The sequence below is a fragment of the Lissotriton vulgaris genome, chromosome 10, assembly GCF_964263255.1.
Source record: "Lissotriton vulgaris chromosome 10, aLisVul1.2, whole genome shotgun sequence".
Classification (NCBI taxonomy): Eukaryota; Metazoa; Chordata; class Amphibia; order Caudata; family Salamandridae; genus Lissotriton; species Lissotriton vulgaris.
The window spans coordinates 484694443-484711523 of record NC_141698.1 but is presented as its reverse complement, the minus strand read 5'-3'; the positions used below and the strand labels follow the sequence as shown (position 1 = coordinate 484711523).

Below are 17081 nucleotides of genomic sequence, written 5' to 3'. Positions count from 1 at the left end.
CTGCATTGTTGATCATAGCATGTCTAATGCTTCTTGAACTGACTTAGATTTTTATCCTAAGTCGTCTGGACTTCTGCATAGGATTATGTTTGTATTAGTGCCGGTTTATTTCCTAAATCTCTTGCTGAGATGTCTGTATGTTCAGTTATTCTTGGCTTTGTAATAAATTCTTAAACTGAGTTCGTAGTCAGTGGTTCTTTACATTGAATTTGATTTTGGGTTTAGTGTGGTTTAAAATGATGTGTTTGAAGAATCTTCCCTCTACCTTTCTAGACAGGTAAAAAGGTCCAGTCGACCTGACCTGGCATTCTAGAGTTTGGTAAATTAAAATCTAGATTAGAATCCCAGGTTCCCCATATTTTTTTACCTAATATTTTATACATATGCGTTTATTCTTATTTATTGGTGTTTCTGTGAATGCATTTTTATTTGAAGCACAGCTTTTTAAGGGCTAATGATGTGAACCGTTGAATTGATTTCTGGATCAGAAGGATGTCATTCCAAGACTTGTTTGTAGTTGCCAGCTTTCCTGCACTGTTAAGGACCACATACACGAATATGCAGTGACAGGTCACAGTGGAGTAAATTTGTTTTCAAGATAGGTTCCCACTACCTTTGGGCAGTTCACACGCACATGAAGGGGGGGGGGGGACATCAGAGCAGAAAGTAGTGAACAATGTACTTAAATGTATGTCTAATGCGTGACTCGTTGCTCCAGTCTGCTTATAATCACATAGCTGCAGAGTACATCCATACCCTGGAGGGGGAAACACTCTTTTAGGATGCATTCAGTGTGTTGCTTGCTCAGCAGATTTCACAATAGGGGTACAGCCTACAGCCTTGCTTTTAGTGTGACACCATAACTAACAAAAATGATCTGGCATACCTCAACATTCATCAGTACCAAATGGTTCAGAAGGCCGAATTAATATAAAATCTGGACATGAACGTCAATACACTAAAAGGTCAGGGATAGCGGAGGTGCAATTTGACCTTTACATTCACTCACACACATGCTTTCACACACATACACGATCACACATACACACTCTCTAATATGAACACTCTCTCACTTGCAAAAAGGCACACAAGACATATTTAATTGCATTTGTAACATAGCTCAGCTGCCAGGGAGGGTCATATTCCAGCTAATTGTACTCTATTTTTTATTACACTAAGATTGAATATTATTATTCACTAATACTGTAATTAAAACATGACAAAAAAAGGAGAGTGGATCCCCACTGATGTCCATTAGGAGGACAAGCTGCTCCTACGTTCCTAGCACTGATTTTGCCACGTCTGAGGCAAGGGGACACTAGTGTAGTGGAAGTGGTCGCAAGGGGCAGTTGCGACTCCTGGCGACCCTTAAATGACGTCCATGGATCTGTAGAATCTGAAAGTGTGTATTTAGCCGACTACTCATGTATCAGCATCGGATACCACCTTATCTCCAAGGGGCAAGACCGTGTGCAGGGTCGGCCACCAAGCACTGCCAAAAGGGCTGATAAGTTTGTGGGACAGTTTTGGGCTGTTAGTGGGTTGGTAATTTCCCTGATATTAAAAACAGTCCTTGACTGCATAGAGCTGAACTCTGTGCAGTCTTCCATACCTTGCAAAACATTTACACAGCGTGTCTTTACAAGTTCAAACTCACACGATTTCCAAACATGGGATATTTTTTTAGCTATCTGATTCACAAATGAGGCCACTTTTATTTTGGTGCCTGGGCCTATTTTCTGCCCCAGTCCAACCCTGATCATGTGTGCCTGCGAGAGAGAAAAATCATTGTGGATCTGAACCATGTACAAATGGATTCAGTCTATTGGCTCAAACCTTTCTAATAGCAATACGGTGGGTTTAAACAAAGGCAATATATTGGGTCAAAGGTTTAAAACCAAGGAAGGACACACTTAAAAACAAATCAATCCATGGGAGTACTGAGAAGAGAGCAGTGGCATGTGTAAGGGAAGTTGCAGGTAATTTATAACTCGTCATCCGCTGACTGAAAATTATAAGAAGTTAATTTATCAAAGTTCAATGTCACAGAATCTATCTGGTCAGTAGCCAAACTCCTTTTCCGTTCTCTCATTGTCAAACCTCACATCCATTTCAACACCTTTTTGCAATTTGATAAACGAGGGAGGCTCAAACAAGTTCAAAAAGACGCTACAATGCAGTGGTGGTTGGTTTGGGACACAATGTCTCCACATGGACATGTTTGCACATAACAGTAACGAGATACATTTTCACCCAAACTCACTACCACTCAAGCCTTTTGAATCTACAAGAAGGGTAAAGCAGGATTTTGTGGTGGATGGCCTCAGTTAGTTCAAGCAATGTAAACTGTTTTGGGATTAGCAAAGTAGGATTGCAGAATGGATGATGTTGTTCTGTGAGAAGCACTTGTCTGATTGGGATTGAGAAATCTATTCCATTCCCATTGGCAATTTCCAAACAAGAGTCAGTGCAGTTATTTATATCTCCTTCGAGAGTTATTTAATAATTTTCCCTTCTTCTCTCCAACTCTCACAGATGCTCCATGGTGCACACATTGCAAGGAGATGGACCCTACGTGGAATGAGCTTGGTGAGAAGTACAAAGACCATAAGAACATTGTAATTGCCAAAATTGACGCTACTGCAAATGAAATAGATGGCCTAAGGGTTCGAGGTTTCCCCAACCTCAAGTATTTCCCAGCTGGAAAGGAAAAAAAGGTACAGTTTTTAAAACAAAGTCTTTCGATTTCCATTTTGGTTATGAATGTTTCGAGAGTTTGCTTCAATCATTTACATCCTCTCCTCTTCATAAGTGGCTTTCTGATCTTGCACGCATCCTGTGTTCAAACCAACCAACGTGAACAGAATTAGGGACAATCACCAAAAGACCAGTATATTCTATGAACCTAATTCTGTAGTGTGTTAAACAACATCCCATATCATTTCATCATTCTCGACTCTCACATGAGCGTAGGCTAAGGTTCGTGGTACAGTAAGTGCAAGGGGTTAAGCCGGCACATCAACCTTTCTAGGGAGCGGAAGGCTCGTAACAACATCCATAACTTTTCTAAAGCAAATGCACAGTGGTTGTCACTATCTGTAGAGTTTGGTGGTACTTTCTACTTGGTGGCATTAACAAATTTCTGGAGAGCAGCAGTTGCTAGCGTGACCCACAGGTTTAGCCTTAGGCCTGAATAAAGGGAAGAGGGGTAACCAAAAGTACATCTAGACTAGACAGTAGTTAGAACATTGGGGGGCAGGAATTCAGGTGTCTTTAAAAAAACACACTGACCGTCCCTTCATTTTCATAGTTATAGAAATAGGGTAAGCCTAAACAAAGTCACTGGGACCTGGGTATGAAACAGTACATTAGGGAAGCTGGTCCCAGTGGAACAATTCTACATAGCATACATTAAAAAAAACTCAATACTTTTTGTCCATAATTCAAACGTTCAACGTTATTTAATCAATTTGAACGAACGTTAATATATCAACAGAAAAAATACAATTATGTACCAGACGAGTTCCCCACGCAAAAGGGAAATAAGGGGAAAAGGTATTGTGCATCAAGTGAGGATAGAAAGAGTCAAAAGGGAAGGGTGGTGACATTAAATCCATTACACCATTATTTACAATAAAAACAGGCTTTTTAAGCCTCACAGTTAAACCAATAATGAATACAAGGCCATTTGTTTGTACTAGCACAGTTGAACAAATCACTGTTGACCATACTAGCAAACATAGGAGTGTATGTCGACGTTTCGACCCCGAAATCAAGTAGGCTGTTTAAGTCCTTACACCGGGGTCTTCCTCAGGACTGAATGTGGAGCACCTGAGGATATTTACAAAGGAGGTTCTTAGTTTCCATGTGCATAGGTGATATTTACAAGAGTGTAGCATAAAGCAAAAACTTAAAATGACCATGGACCACCTACAAATGGATGGTGGGAAAATGGTAGGCGAGCTCACTAGCTCCAAGGGCTGAGGGATGGCACCTGTAAGATAAGTTTAGGGCCATCATAACAAGATCACCTATATCATAAGGGTATTAAAAATCATCCCAAAGAAGAGGCAATCAATCTGACTTACTGGATATGATTCTTAAATATTCCACACTGCTGTAACTCACTACTGAATGCAGGGAAATCAGTCATAAATATTGAAAAAGGTGAAAGGGCCCAGATAGACTCAAATGTTCCAACAATAGCTATGTTGAAACATGGAAAGAAGAAAAAGAAGGGAAAAACAGTCAGCCACCATTTTCTTTAAAAATGGACTCTAGTCTGATAAAATGCCCATACGGGGAAGGAAGGAGAGTATTATTACCTTAAGAGGGGAAACAACTTCCCAGTTTACTCGAAAACCACACAGTTGTCCATCTGTAAATATAAATAAGAAAAAACTATCCTTACTAAGAGCCCAAGCAAAGGGTCATCCCTTCACGGACAGAACGTGGCAGGCAGACAAGGAAAAAAATGACTCTAATCAGAAACGGTTTGAAAAGCCTTCTGTGACCAATTGCTAAATGGTTACCTGCTGCCCTCTCTGTACATCCATCTCTGTCAAGTGAAACGGAGCACTGGCAGCCTTGCTGTTTAAGTACGGCGCCCGCCTGCGCTGTGCGCACACATAGAGACGGTTGTCACGGGTTTGACAGGTAGATGCAGTGTCGGCATGGTAGAAAGACTCAATGTCTAGAGATATACGATAAGAAACGTCCCTGACAATTGCCGAATATTATTGCAGAGGGGCGTGGCTTATGACTACCTCTCAACAATCCAGCTGTGTGGGGCTTACTGGAGGTAACAGGATGTCAGTATGGGTGAGTAACTGAGTATTTGAAAGGCGGTATATATGATTGACTGGGTATATGAGTGACTGTATGAATGAATGAGTGAATGTAAGAGTGGCTATAAAGATGAGTGCCTTCTTCTGTTAGTGACTGTATAGCTGAATGGGTATGTGTTCTTTTGTTCTATGAGTAAGTAAGTGGGTGGATGTGCAGCTGTTTGGGTGAGTAAGTGGCTGATTGATTGACTGTATGGGTGAGTCTCTTGGTGTGTGAGCAGTTTTAAGCATGAATCACTCAGTTTGTCAGCACCGGTATACCTGCATGATTGGATATGTCAATGGCTGAATTAGTTATTGAGTGGGTCTGTGAGTGGCAGTATTGGTGAGCAAGTGGATGTATGTAAATTGTAAATTGATACTTGTATAGCGCACTACTCACCTGCAAGGGTCTCAAGGCGCTTGTACGAATACCACTGTGGAACCCATCCTGGCTTTCCCTGTGAGGCGTCCACTCCTGGGCACCCCAAAGGTGGAGGCCAGGCATCTTTAGCGTTGTGGGGGCCATTGTGGAGATTAAGCAAGCTATTGCCCAGAGTTGCAGAGTGGGACTCCATGATTGGAATAGGCACCGAGGCGACAATTATCAGGTCCGTGGAATTTTTGAGCCCAAGACCCGCCGAGGAGGGGAATTGAACCCTGGTCCCGGGCTAGACCTCTGCATCAGGGTCTGCCGCTCTAACCATTGAGCCACACTGTATAGATCAATGAATCAGTGAGTGTGTGTGTAAGTACTGGTATGGCATTGGAAATTGGTTTGTGAATGATTGTGTGTGAGCGGCAGTGGGTGTATAAAAGATTCTACAGTAGTGTTAGTGGGTGTGTCTTCGGAAACATGGTGAGACTTACAACAGTGACATGGGAATGGTTGCTGTTTTATATTTTGTAGGCCCAACATTCTTGCTTCTTTCTAGACCTCTCTTGCCTCTTTCTGTACCTCACTCTCTTCTTTCTGCACCTCTCTTGCTTCTTCCTATACCTCGCTTGCTTCTTTCTGCACCTTTGTTCCTCTTTCTTCCTCTTTCGGCACTTCTCTTTCTTTTGAAACTCTCTTGGCGCTTTCTCCTCTTTCTGTATTTCTCTGTCTTCTTTCTGTACCTTTCTTCCTCTTTCTGCACTTCTCTTGCCTCATTCTGCATCTCTCTTGCCTCTTTCTGTACCTCTCTTGCTTCTTTCTGCACCTCTCTTGCTTCTTTCTGCCCCTCTCTTGCTCCTACTTCACCGCTCTTGTTTCTTTCTGCACATTTTTTTCTTCTTTCTGCACTTCCCTTGCTTTTTTCTGCAACTCTCTTTTTCTGTCTGCACTTCTCTTTCCCCTTTCTGCACTTCTTTTGCTGCCTCTTTACAGAGGGACAATATAGTTAGGAATGAGCTTTTAAAAAACCTTAGAAATTCACTGAAAGAAACCTGGGATTCAGGGACGGTATGGATAGAAATTAGCATTTAATAAACCTTAGATTTTCACTGAAAAAAACAGGTTACAGGAACGTTATATTTAGGCTGACAATTCACTCTTACAAAACCAGAGAAATTCTGCTTTTATACTTAGCTGAACTAACTATAACTCCCGCCCCTGCAATGCACTGCGGATGACATCACATATTACATCAATCATGACATGGTCAGTGACATCACTGATAACATATATTCAAAATTGGAGCCAAAGAAATGAAAAGAATTACAGTAAATGTGTACGTGGGTGCTTTTTCAGTCAAAAGTAGTCTACATTTTATATTACCTCATAATAAGGCACTTGCTGTTTAGATCACTGTTTTAAGCAAATTCTTAGGTATAACATTGATGAGATATCTATGAAGGTCAATGCACTTGCTGAACAGATCGGTGTACAATCTAGTCATAGGTTTAATTTATCATAAAATAGCATAGGCTTCCCACCAGATCTTGCTCCAACACTACCAGTAGGTGGCATGACCTCCCCGCAAGTTGTTTACACATTGATAAGTATGCTACGTTGTATAACAAATTATGACCCAAATGCAATATTGTGTATTCATTGTATTTTTCATTTTAGATCCACAATAAAAGATTTTTTTAATCACAATATGGGTTAATATGCCTGTTGCAAAGCAAAGTGTGTAACATACATGTATGTATTCTTGTGTGATAGCTTTGTGTTTTACGTTGACCCTTCAGTGGATTACTACTTTTTTTGTGCGGTGATCCTTGTATTAGTAAGTACATCCTAATATTGATTCAGAAAGATGCATCTGACGTTCAAGTAATGCTTACATGTGTCTTGATTTGGAAATATCAAGCATCACCCCAAATGGTAGATGGGTCAAACATCTTTCCCCACTGCCATCAAACATCTACCCTAGTTTACCTCTTGAGTACTTATGAAGTGATAAGCTCTGATAGATCCGCCAGCAGTTGGGTAGTCTTCCCCAAACAATTTACTTTCCTCCTCCATGGACTCTGCACACTTTACCTCTGCTAATCAGTGCTAAAGTGCATGTGCTCACTTCATAAAACATGGTCACATTGGATTATCCCCAATTGGCATATTTAATATACTTTTAAGTCCCTAGTAAAGTAGTACCACCTTTGCTCAGGGTCTGTTAATTTAATGCCACTCGTAGGAACACAGCACTGATTGTGTCACCCACTTAAGTAGCCCTACAAACATGTCTAAGGCCTGTCATCGCAGAATGTTTATGCTCATTTAACCTGCCATTTGAACCTTTCAAAATATATCTTTATTTCTAGGCCCAGATCCTTCCTGTTTAATACATATAAGACACCCCCAGGGTAGACCTTGGATGGCCTAGAGTGCAGGGTGCAGTGTTTACATGTCCTGGTAATCAAAAACTCTTACATTCATTTTTCAATACTGCAAGGCATACCTCTTCCACAGGATAACATTGGTGTTACTTTATTATATTTACTAAGCCATAGTTTCCAAATGGGAGCAGGTAACCAGCTCGTGTTTGGTGGCTTTGGAATTGAATTGAAAAATCCTAACTTATGATGAAGTCAGATTTTAGGTTACAATTTTGAAAATACCACTTTTGGAAAGTTGGCATTTTACTGTCATTTAGTGCCTGTAACACTTCTCTTGGTCACATGACTGGGTGTAGCTGCCAGCTGGGATTTGTGTGTTCCTCCTTGACAACCATACACAATTGAGAGCTGAGGTGTGCCCAGATGGGCCATCAGTGGCAGGATGGGAGGGTGGAGCTGAACCCAGCCCTAGTTAAACTTGAATTGGCCATGTTCTGACTCCACACAAAGGGCTGTATACCCCTTGTAGTTAGTCTGGAGCCAAGGCAGGGAAGGCAGGATCACTGGAGACTTTAAAAGGAAACCCCTAGAAGCTTCTCCCCACTTCAAAGGCACAGCTCGTTTAAATACTGAACCTCAGACACCAACTCTTCAGTACACTTCTGGACCTGTGGATACTCTGCCAGGGAGAAGGACTACTGCCCTGCTGTGCTGACCTGCTTTCATCTTGCATGAGTGAGAAGGATTCGATCTGCATCTGTTGGACCCCAAAGTGACTGATTGGGCTAGCTGGTAGTAATCCTGACTTGGGCCCCAGGGAAAGATGGCTCCAGTAATCTTGAACTCAGCACCTGGACTGTGCCATTTGTGAGTATATCCTGCCAAGTATTGCCACCTCAGTCCTGGACTCTTGTAAGTGGGTCTACGGTGCTCTGTCAGGTTTTGTGAAGCCAGTAAATTGGATGCATCTCAGCTGTTTCTAAGTGCAACTCTGAGCAGAACGAATGCTCGCCACTGCTACGTGGATCAGTACAGTAACCAAGAGATACATTACTTCTCAGCCCATTGACGCATCAGAACTGCCAATGTGCAATGCATTCTTGGTGCAGGGCGTCTCATCCCTCATCGACGGCAGCCTCGAGTACAATGCGGAGTGGAGCATTGCAGCCTCTTAGCTCCTCAAAACTGATGCATTGCCCCAATTGTGCAATGCTTCCTTGAGATGTAATTTGCATGCAAGCCCTCATCAATGGCATCGTCAATGACCGCGCAGGACCTTGCACTGCAGCCTGCTCCACCTCAGAAATGACGCATCCCTTCAACTGGGCAATGCATCTTTGACTCAGAACCACACAATGCTGGGCAAACCAGGATTTAAGGTACTTTGTTCAGTAGGCCTCACTGGGTCCCTGTAGCTAGCCTATGCTCCATCATGGTTGGCCTGAACTTGTGACTTTGTATCGGTCCGGCGCAACCAGGTATCCACAGTTGGCACTTATTGACTTTTGATGTTATTTTTGCAGAAATTTTAAAACCTGCTCATCTCCGGTTCTATTGATTGGATTTTTGCTTATTTGATCTTCTTTTATTTATAAAATACTCTATTTTTCTAAACTGGTGTGTGATTCTTTCGTGGAATGTTTTCACTCTGTTACTGTTTGAAGTGGTGCCCCAATACTTTACATATTGCATCTGAGGTAAGCCTTGCTGCTCTGTGCAATCTATCAAAGCGTTGAGTACAGGTTACTTTAGGATTTGATTGTGACTTGACCCTGTGAACAGTCATGGTTGCTGCTTGAGAAGAGTTTCACCCCCACTTATTCTGTAACCCAATTTCTTACAAGCTCCTTCTAGGGTGCTTTGGAAACAACTGGATAAAAAATCAATCGCATCAGAAGTGGGATTGAAACAGATGTTTTTATTTAAATTCTTTTTATTGATTTAACAAAAGAAACAATACAAGTCTTCTTGATGGTAATAGATATTACACATGTTACCTTTAGCATCGAGCCAAGTTCCCCTTATGGGTCCGCCACTGAAAGCATAATCTTTATATTGATTCAGTACCTTTTCTCTCTGTCGTTGCCAGCTCAGCAGTTGGGGAGACACAGAGTTCACCTCGATAAGTATTCAATTTCCCCCACTTTTTATCCCATTTCCGGGGATACCCTCTGTTTCTAAACACTGTTTTCTCTGCAAACATACATTTGCCCATCTCTTTAGTCCATAGTGACAAAGTGGACCCCCTCAAATTTCCCCATGGCATTGCTATACATCGCTTGGGCAGTGTGTACCCCAGGGTAACCTATTACTGCTCTGTTGCGGTGAGATCTGTGGCATCGCATTTGTTAAGGAGTTGCAATCTGGGTGTTAATTGAATACCTTTGCCCAACACCTTATACAATTGTTGTGTAGTTTTCCCCCAGAATGGAGCTATACTCGCACAGTCCCATACTGTGTGGTAGAATGTGGACTCTCCCCCACAGCGTTGAAGGCAAAGTGTCTAATCTCTGTGACCAATCTTGTGTAGGGTGGGCCCAGTCATGTAGGTTCTGTGTAGGATCTTGAGTTGGATGAGGCGGAAATTTAACGGGATAGCCGCTTCTGGTGGGGACATTATTGCGGCCTCCCAATCTTCATCATCAAGAAGCCCTATATCGGTCTGCCATTTTTCTCGTAGAGGCATATTGTTGATCAACTTTCTGAATATTAATGATATGCCTTTCTTCTTCAGGGGTACTGATAATACTCTATCTTCAAGAGGGGATTTCTCTGGCAACTCCTCTGATACTCTACTTGGAGCTCAGATAATTTTATGAATTTCCCCTTTTTCAAGCAGCCTCTAATATTAGAAATGCCGATGGTATCCCATCTGTCAAACCCCGGTTGGTTGCCAAGCTTCCCTAGTTTCTGGGTGAACCATAATGACGTAGCAAGAGTTAACTTATTTTGCCAGCCAAGTTTTCTATTTTCCTGACCACATATTTCAATAGTTAGGGCAGTTGGGCAGATGCAGTGACCTTTCGCTGGCAGTGAATATAGAGCCCCATTATACCCCTCTTTCCCCATATGATAGAGGTCCAGTAGATAGGCGGGTTCTGTCTGGGGATCGTATACCCAGTGATTGATAGTCACCAGTTGTGAAGCCCAGTAGTAAAGGCACACATCAGGGAGCGCGATTACCCCTGTGCCTAGGTATACATGGTGTTTTTCCATCCCATAGCAATGTCCTGACTTCACTGTCTATTTGTTGAAAATAGGACTCAGGGATTTTAAATGGGCAATTCCGAAGTATGCATCAAAAGCAGAGGAGAGCTAACATTTTGAAAAGGGCAGTTTGGCCCCGCAACGACAGAGGTAGTGTCTCGCACCCGTCTACCAAATGTCATTTTACTCCGCCTTGCTAATTGCAACGCATGCCTTTACACATGCTCTTACGCTCTTAGTAAGCAAAAAGCATGTCGTCTCGCAGAGAGAGAAATAAATGTGATGATTGTTGCAATTAGCAAGGGGGAGTAAAATGACATTTTGTAGACGGGTGCGAGAGGAAGTGGAATGGAGTGCGGATAGAAGGGCAGCTTTTACAATTAATACATCGTAGGTTCATGCAACGTTGATTATAAAGGTATTTCACTCGAGGGATGAACAGAATAATGGCTAGAGGGTCACGGGAGATTAGCATTTAGTGTTGTTTATTCACTTTGTTTTTTCACTTTGTATTTTCACTTTGAAGTGAAGGTTTACATATTTCTAAAAAAATCACACATGTACTGTTTTACATTGAATCATGTGATTATCGTCAATGATGGTACATCCTAGTAATGTTGATATTGTTAACTTGCATTTACCCCTGACGAAGGGCTGGAAATATGCCCGAAATGCATTGGGTTTTTAAAGAAAGACATGCTTCTCTGAAACACCTCGTGTATTTGGATCGTATTTGTGAAAGAAGTCTGGATGGGCACACGTGATTATGAGAAGCATTCCCTATACACCACATCATATATGTGCATAAGAAAAACAACAAGAAAAGTATAATGCAGACTTTATTGGACTATTGTGAACATGGTTTAACGGAGAACTATTGGTTGGATTTGCAATCCATTAACGCAGTGCGTCTGGGAGTGGAGTGTGATTTTCACGCTGCCCACAGCATTGTTTGATTATGGTGCACTGAGGGCGTAGCACAGCCCAGTTCCGCACGCAACTAGTAAAGTTTGTTAAAATTTAAATGAGTACATTCTGAGAAACATGGTGTGCATACCACCACTTTCATTGGGACTTTAAGGAGCCAGAGAATCAATGTTATCATGGATTTTTGCCTATGCTGATTGAAGGTGAATGCGGCCCATACTGGGGAGTGATCCGAAATGCCTCTCGAAAGACAGCGTGGTTCTCGAAACTGTTTGCGGAGTAAGTTAAGAGATAGTCAATTCGAGAGAGGCTATTTTGGGCATTCAAAAAGAAAGTGAAGTTCTGTGTGCTCAGATTAAAGTGTCTTCAGATGTCTATTAGTTCCATGGCGTTAATAAATTCTAATAGTGGTGAAGTGATCCTATTCTGATGTCGGGGAAGCAGGCGATCTATAGTGTCATCTAGTGAAATTTTAAAATCTCCTCCCAGGATCAGAGATCCGACTGGTAAATCAAGAATTATCTTGCCCAAGTCTGCCAATACGGATCTACTGAGTGGAGGAGGAGCACAAATTGAGACTAAATTTACTGCTCTCACTTCCCAGCTAGCCTACCGGACCGTAAACTTCCCCTGTGCATCAGCCGATATTCCTTGTACACTTAGTGTCAGGCGTTTATGGATTAGGATACCTGTGACTCTAGAACCGGAAGTGAACACCGCATAAACCGCCAGCCTATATTCCCATCTATTCAATACTTTGCAGTTATTGCCCACCAAGTGCGTCTCTTGCAGCAGGACTATATCTGGAGCTTGTCTATTAAGATACTGTAACACTATGCTTCTTTTCAATTTGTCCGCAAGACCTTTCATGTTCTATGTGAGGATTTTTAAAACTGTTGTGTTTGAGTGTGAAGCCATGCTATAGTCACAATTGGGGGATATATGACTGCACATATGACATCTGTGATATCGTTTAATAGTAGTCGCTGTATGTCTGGCGTGACCCGTGAGTGCAAAGTGCGTGTGTGTTCTAAGTTGGTATCTGTGTATGAAGTTCAGTGGTCCAGGGTACCTTGTAACATGACTTGCAACTGAACAATCCCCCCTTTCCACCCATAACTTGCCCCCTCCCTGCTTCCGTGCCAGTGGATTTTGAACTATCCACTTCCCCCAATAGATGGGGCTTGTGGGTCAGCATCCCCCTCCCCACCTAACCCTCTGAACTTAATACTGCAAGAGTAATTGTAGAAGACCGCAGCTCCTGATTACAGGAGTCCCTCTTTATACAAATATATCCACATCCGCCCCTTCGTTACATTTATGCATTACAAGGGCATGGGTCATTGTTTGGCAGTGATAGTTCACTGTGCGTCCGCACCTTATGTACCATAGTTAACCAATGTCCTCCGACGAAGTATCTCCAACTTTACCAGGTCGGTTCCTTCGTGCTTCTAGCTTCCAGAGTCTGAGAAGTCCACTTCTCTACCTACTTCGTTCCCAGACTCATTGGGAGGACTGGTACGGTTCACATTAGGCCCAGCATGTCTGTCTTTGTTGGTATTCCCAACTTGTCTCCATCCCTCACACCATTCCCATGTGGTTTTGCAGGCAATATCATAGCATACCTGATATTTCGGTCCCTGAGCGCTTGTTTGACCTCCTGGAAACTGAGTCTCTGTCTTTGGACTTTAATTGTGAAGTCTGGGAAAAAGGAAATCGCGCTATTTTCAAGTTTGACTGGGGGAGCGCATCCCGATGCCTGCAGGATAGCATCCCGGTCTTTGAAATTAAGAACTCTAGCAAAAATTGAGTCTGGGGGAGCCACGGCTAAGGTCAAACTCCAAGGGCACGGTGTGCTCGCTCGATAGTAAAGTAGCGTGAGAGACCTTTTGCTTGCAAGTATTTCGTGCTTAATTCTCTAAGAACAGGTCCACTGTTGGGCCTTCTGCATGCTCCAGGACAACCAGGATTCATATGTTGTTTCTGCGTGCACGACCCTCATAATCATCCAACCGTGTCTCCAACTTTTCCTGTTTTTTTGGTGAGTTGTTGCACTTGTTTTGTGAGTTTGGCGTGTCTGACGAGAGGGTTTTAGTGACCTCTTTGACTTCCTTAACTCTTGCGTCCATTTTCCTGAGGTCAGCATGAATATGAGGCATTTCAATATTAACTGTGTCCAACCTGGATTCCAGGGGAGGTTGGCACACCGGCAATGGCAGTCATGACATCTTTGAGTGTCAGCTCGGTTTGGTCATCGGGAAGTTGTGCCCTCTCTTGTCCAGTTAATTTGACTGCATCATGATCTTCACCATTTTTGTTCCAAGCGTATTTATCTAGCTTAGTTTGTAACAGTGATTTACTTCCCTTCCCTCCTGCCATTTTAAACACTTCAGAGTGTAGTCGTGGTGCAGTGATCTTGAAGAAAAGCTGAGCTGTCCATCGCCTGCCTGCGCACGACTGGCTGTCAGCGGCCTGTCAGGTGTGCACTAGTGTATTGGACCAGTGCGCACCACTTTAATGCCACCTGCACTTCCTCACTAGGCGTGTCAGGGCAGCACGAGTTCCTAAGAGTCCCCTCTCCTACCCTAGCATGGGTTCAACGTAGAGCTGACTGACCCAGGTCAGCCCCCGGCTTCTCCTTGGGCACCAGCCGATTTTTACCCCCACCTGCCAGATTTGGCATCTATTGGCTAAGAAGTGCATCGCTGAGTGGTCTCTACGCTTTGTCCACTTTGCTTGCCCTGATGTATGTGGGTGCCTTTGTTAGTGGAATATACGTAAAAAACAATATCCCAACAGGTATCAATTGAAAGACAGTTATTCATGTATGTAGGAAGCATTACAGAAACAAGAAACAAAGACACTCAATTGGTATGTATTAAGGATGTTAATCACCAAGTTGTATCGCATACAGTTACATAGGAATATAAGTTATAGCAGCACTGTATAGAGAAAATCATATGACAACCCGAAGGCACTTGGTGTATAGTGATATATACAAGTAGACACTGGTGACGACGCAAGTGATCAAGGTGAACAGCGTGAGCGGCGCAAGGTGAATATATATACAGTGGTGGCTCAAAAGAATAACAAATTACATCAATCGCATTCATTATTTTCCATTTTTGTCATGAGCCGAACAGCAGAAATACGCCAAAGGGTTGCGCTGTGGTGTCGACAGCGTTTCGATCCTCTTTACTAGGGATCGTCTTCAGGACGGGGTTGTCATATTAGTAGAGTGCTAAAAAGGCACCACCCTGGGTCTCGAGTGCCTAGGGAGCCGGTCGGTACGCCAGCGTCTGATGGACTTGATTTAAAGGCAGAGGGAAGACGTGCATCCAAGCAGGTCCGGGGACGCGGTCCAATAGAAGGATCAGCAACTCAGTTGATTAAATCGGGGTGAGGGAGAGGTCCAGGACGAGGGTAGCAGCGCCTGAGTTGATTGTGACAGCTGGCAGGGGGCTGAGTCCCGGGGAGGCAAGGCGGCGGGGCGGCGCGTATCTAGCAGCACCAACGTTGTTAGTGGAAGTCAGATTCTATGTTAGCCCCATTATTGTCTGTCCGGAATTGTTGTCTGGTTTCACTGTTGTTGTGTTGCTGCGATGCAGTTTCCAGGGAAGCCCAGCTGGAAAGTTGTTTTCTTCCTGGAAGGGTTATATGTCAGCTCCCAAGGATCGCCCCCTCTGGTCCTACTGCAATAGTCATAGGTACTAACACTAATGAGCTGGCTCTCTCCCCGGCAGCGCTGAATATTGTTTTTTCGCCAGGGCCTTCTTTGCTTTGCGGCACAATCAGGGGTGGACCTCCTCTCTCCCCATACGATTCTGCTTAGATACAGCCGTAACTTTTATCGCCAGTTATGGTCATGCATAGTGTTTGGCCACCAGTTCCAGCTTGTGCCTACTCCACTGTCGTCTGCCAAATGTAATTACAACAAAAGGTATCCAGGAGTCACAACCATGCTTTGCTCTTAGACTGACCGCCACACGACAAACAAATTAAATTGTGAGTTGAAAACAGTTGTATATAAACACCATTCAAACACTCATACATGTAACATGCAGTCACGGTAGGAATTTTTCCCATCAGTTGTCGCTCTGTACCACCACTGTTACATCATTTGGGTTCTCCTTACCCAGGAGTTAGTATACAGACAGTCACATTAGTTGGAAGGTAGAGACTGTTGAGTAAGGAGACTGACGTTAGATTTTTACTGAGTGGTGTCAGTATGGTGTTGGTGTGATATTAACAACTGAATAAAAGCAGTGCAAGTGGAAGTAAGTGAAGTGAGTAAAATTAGGTGGAACTGAGTAGAATGGGTATTTTTAATGTTTTCTCTCAGACCCCTAAGCTTAAAAACAAGTGAAAAGTGAAAGAAAGTAGATTTGACATAATATCTACTCAGCAAGTGGTCGACATGTTTCTGCATATAAATGGAATTGATCCTATGCATTCATCAGGACCTAGATGTTGCTACTGCTGTACGTAACTGTGTGAAGAAAGGAATAAAAGGAAAAATATCACCTGTTTGTCAGGTGTTGATTCTCCACCACAATCTAAAATAGTCGTGTAGGCGAGGAAAGAAAAAGAGAAAAACAAGCATATTTGTCACAGAATGCACTCTTTAGTAGTGATATTCTTGTGATCATGTGTACACAATTTAATTGACATGATATCACTCACCCAATTTCTGTGGGGATGGCGCCTCACCTCACCTGGCTGCAGCTCAGGTAAATAAGGAGCACCGCTCTGTTTAGCAAAATACAATCGTGAAAGCACTCAACCAACTCATATCAAGGCAAGATAAAGAGCATGTGATGTTCTTAAGTCTCAAAAAGATTAAATAATGACCTCATTATTATTCATTGCAATATCACAGGCATATGCGTGTAACATTGTGTATCAGAGGTTCGAATAATGTACCAACATCCTAGTTTCTGGGTTTAAAATACACATGTGACAAATCAATAGACCCCCAAGTCGTTATTAATGTATAAAGCCGAAGGTGGATAGAACACATGTTAATTACCGCTTCCTTTCATGTCATCTCCTATCACTCTTGTGATGTAATGACTAAAGGAAATCACTGTGTAAAGGTAGTATTTCACACAGGACTCGCTACGAGTGATCAGAAGTCACAATCATAACATGTACCGTCGCTGCCATTCACACGAAAATGCGCAGTGACCTGAAAATGGGCGTTTCAGCTCTTAAAGAAACAGCCCGGGCATTTATTTTGGGAGCCATGGACTATACAGAGTCTGTCAAGGTTTGCCACTTTTAAAACAAATGCGAGATGTCCCACGCCACTAGCCTCTGTTCGCCGTTGCACCAAAACACGCCGCTCGTGCAAACGGC

At 42.9% G+C, this 17081-nt stretch overlaps 1 protein-coding gene across 2 annotated transcripts in view; it reads left to right on the top strand.

Annotated features, from left to right (window-relative positions):
- The window catches only part of PDIA2 (protein disulfide isomerase family A member 2), an 885792-nt gene that overhangs the window by 730532 nt on the left and 138179 nt on the right, over nt 1–17081 (top strand). For both annotated transcript variants that reach the window (XM_086941341.1, XM_086941339.1), the window contains exon 9: nt 2536–2717. In XM_086941341.1, coding sequence (XP_086797467.1) covers nt 2536–2717 — 182 coding nt within the window. The remainder of the gene's footprint in view (nt 1–2535; nt 2718–17081) is intronic.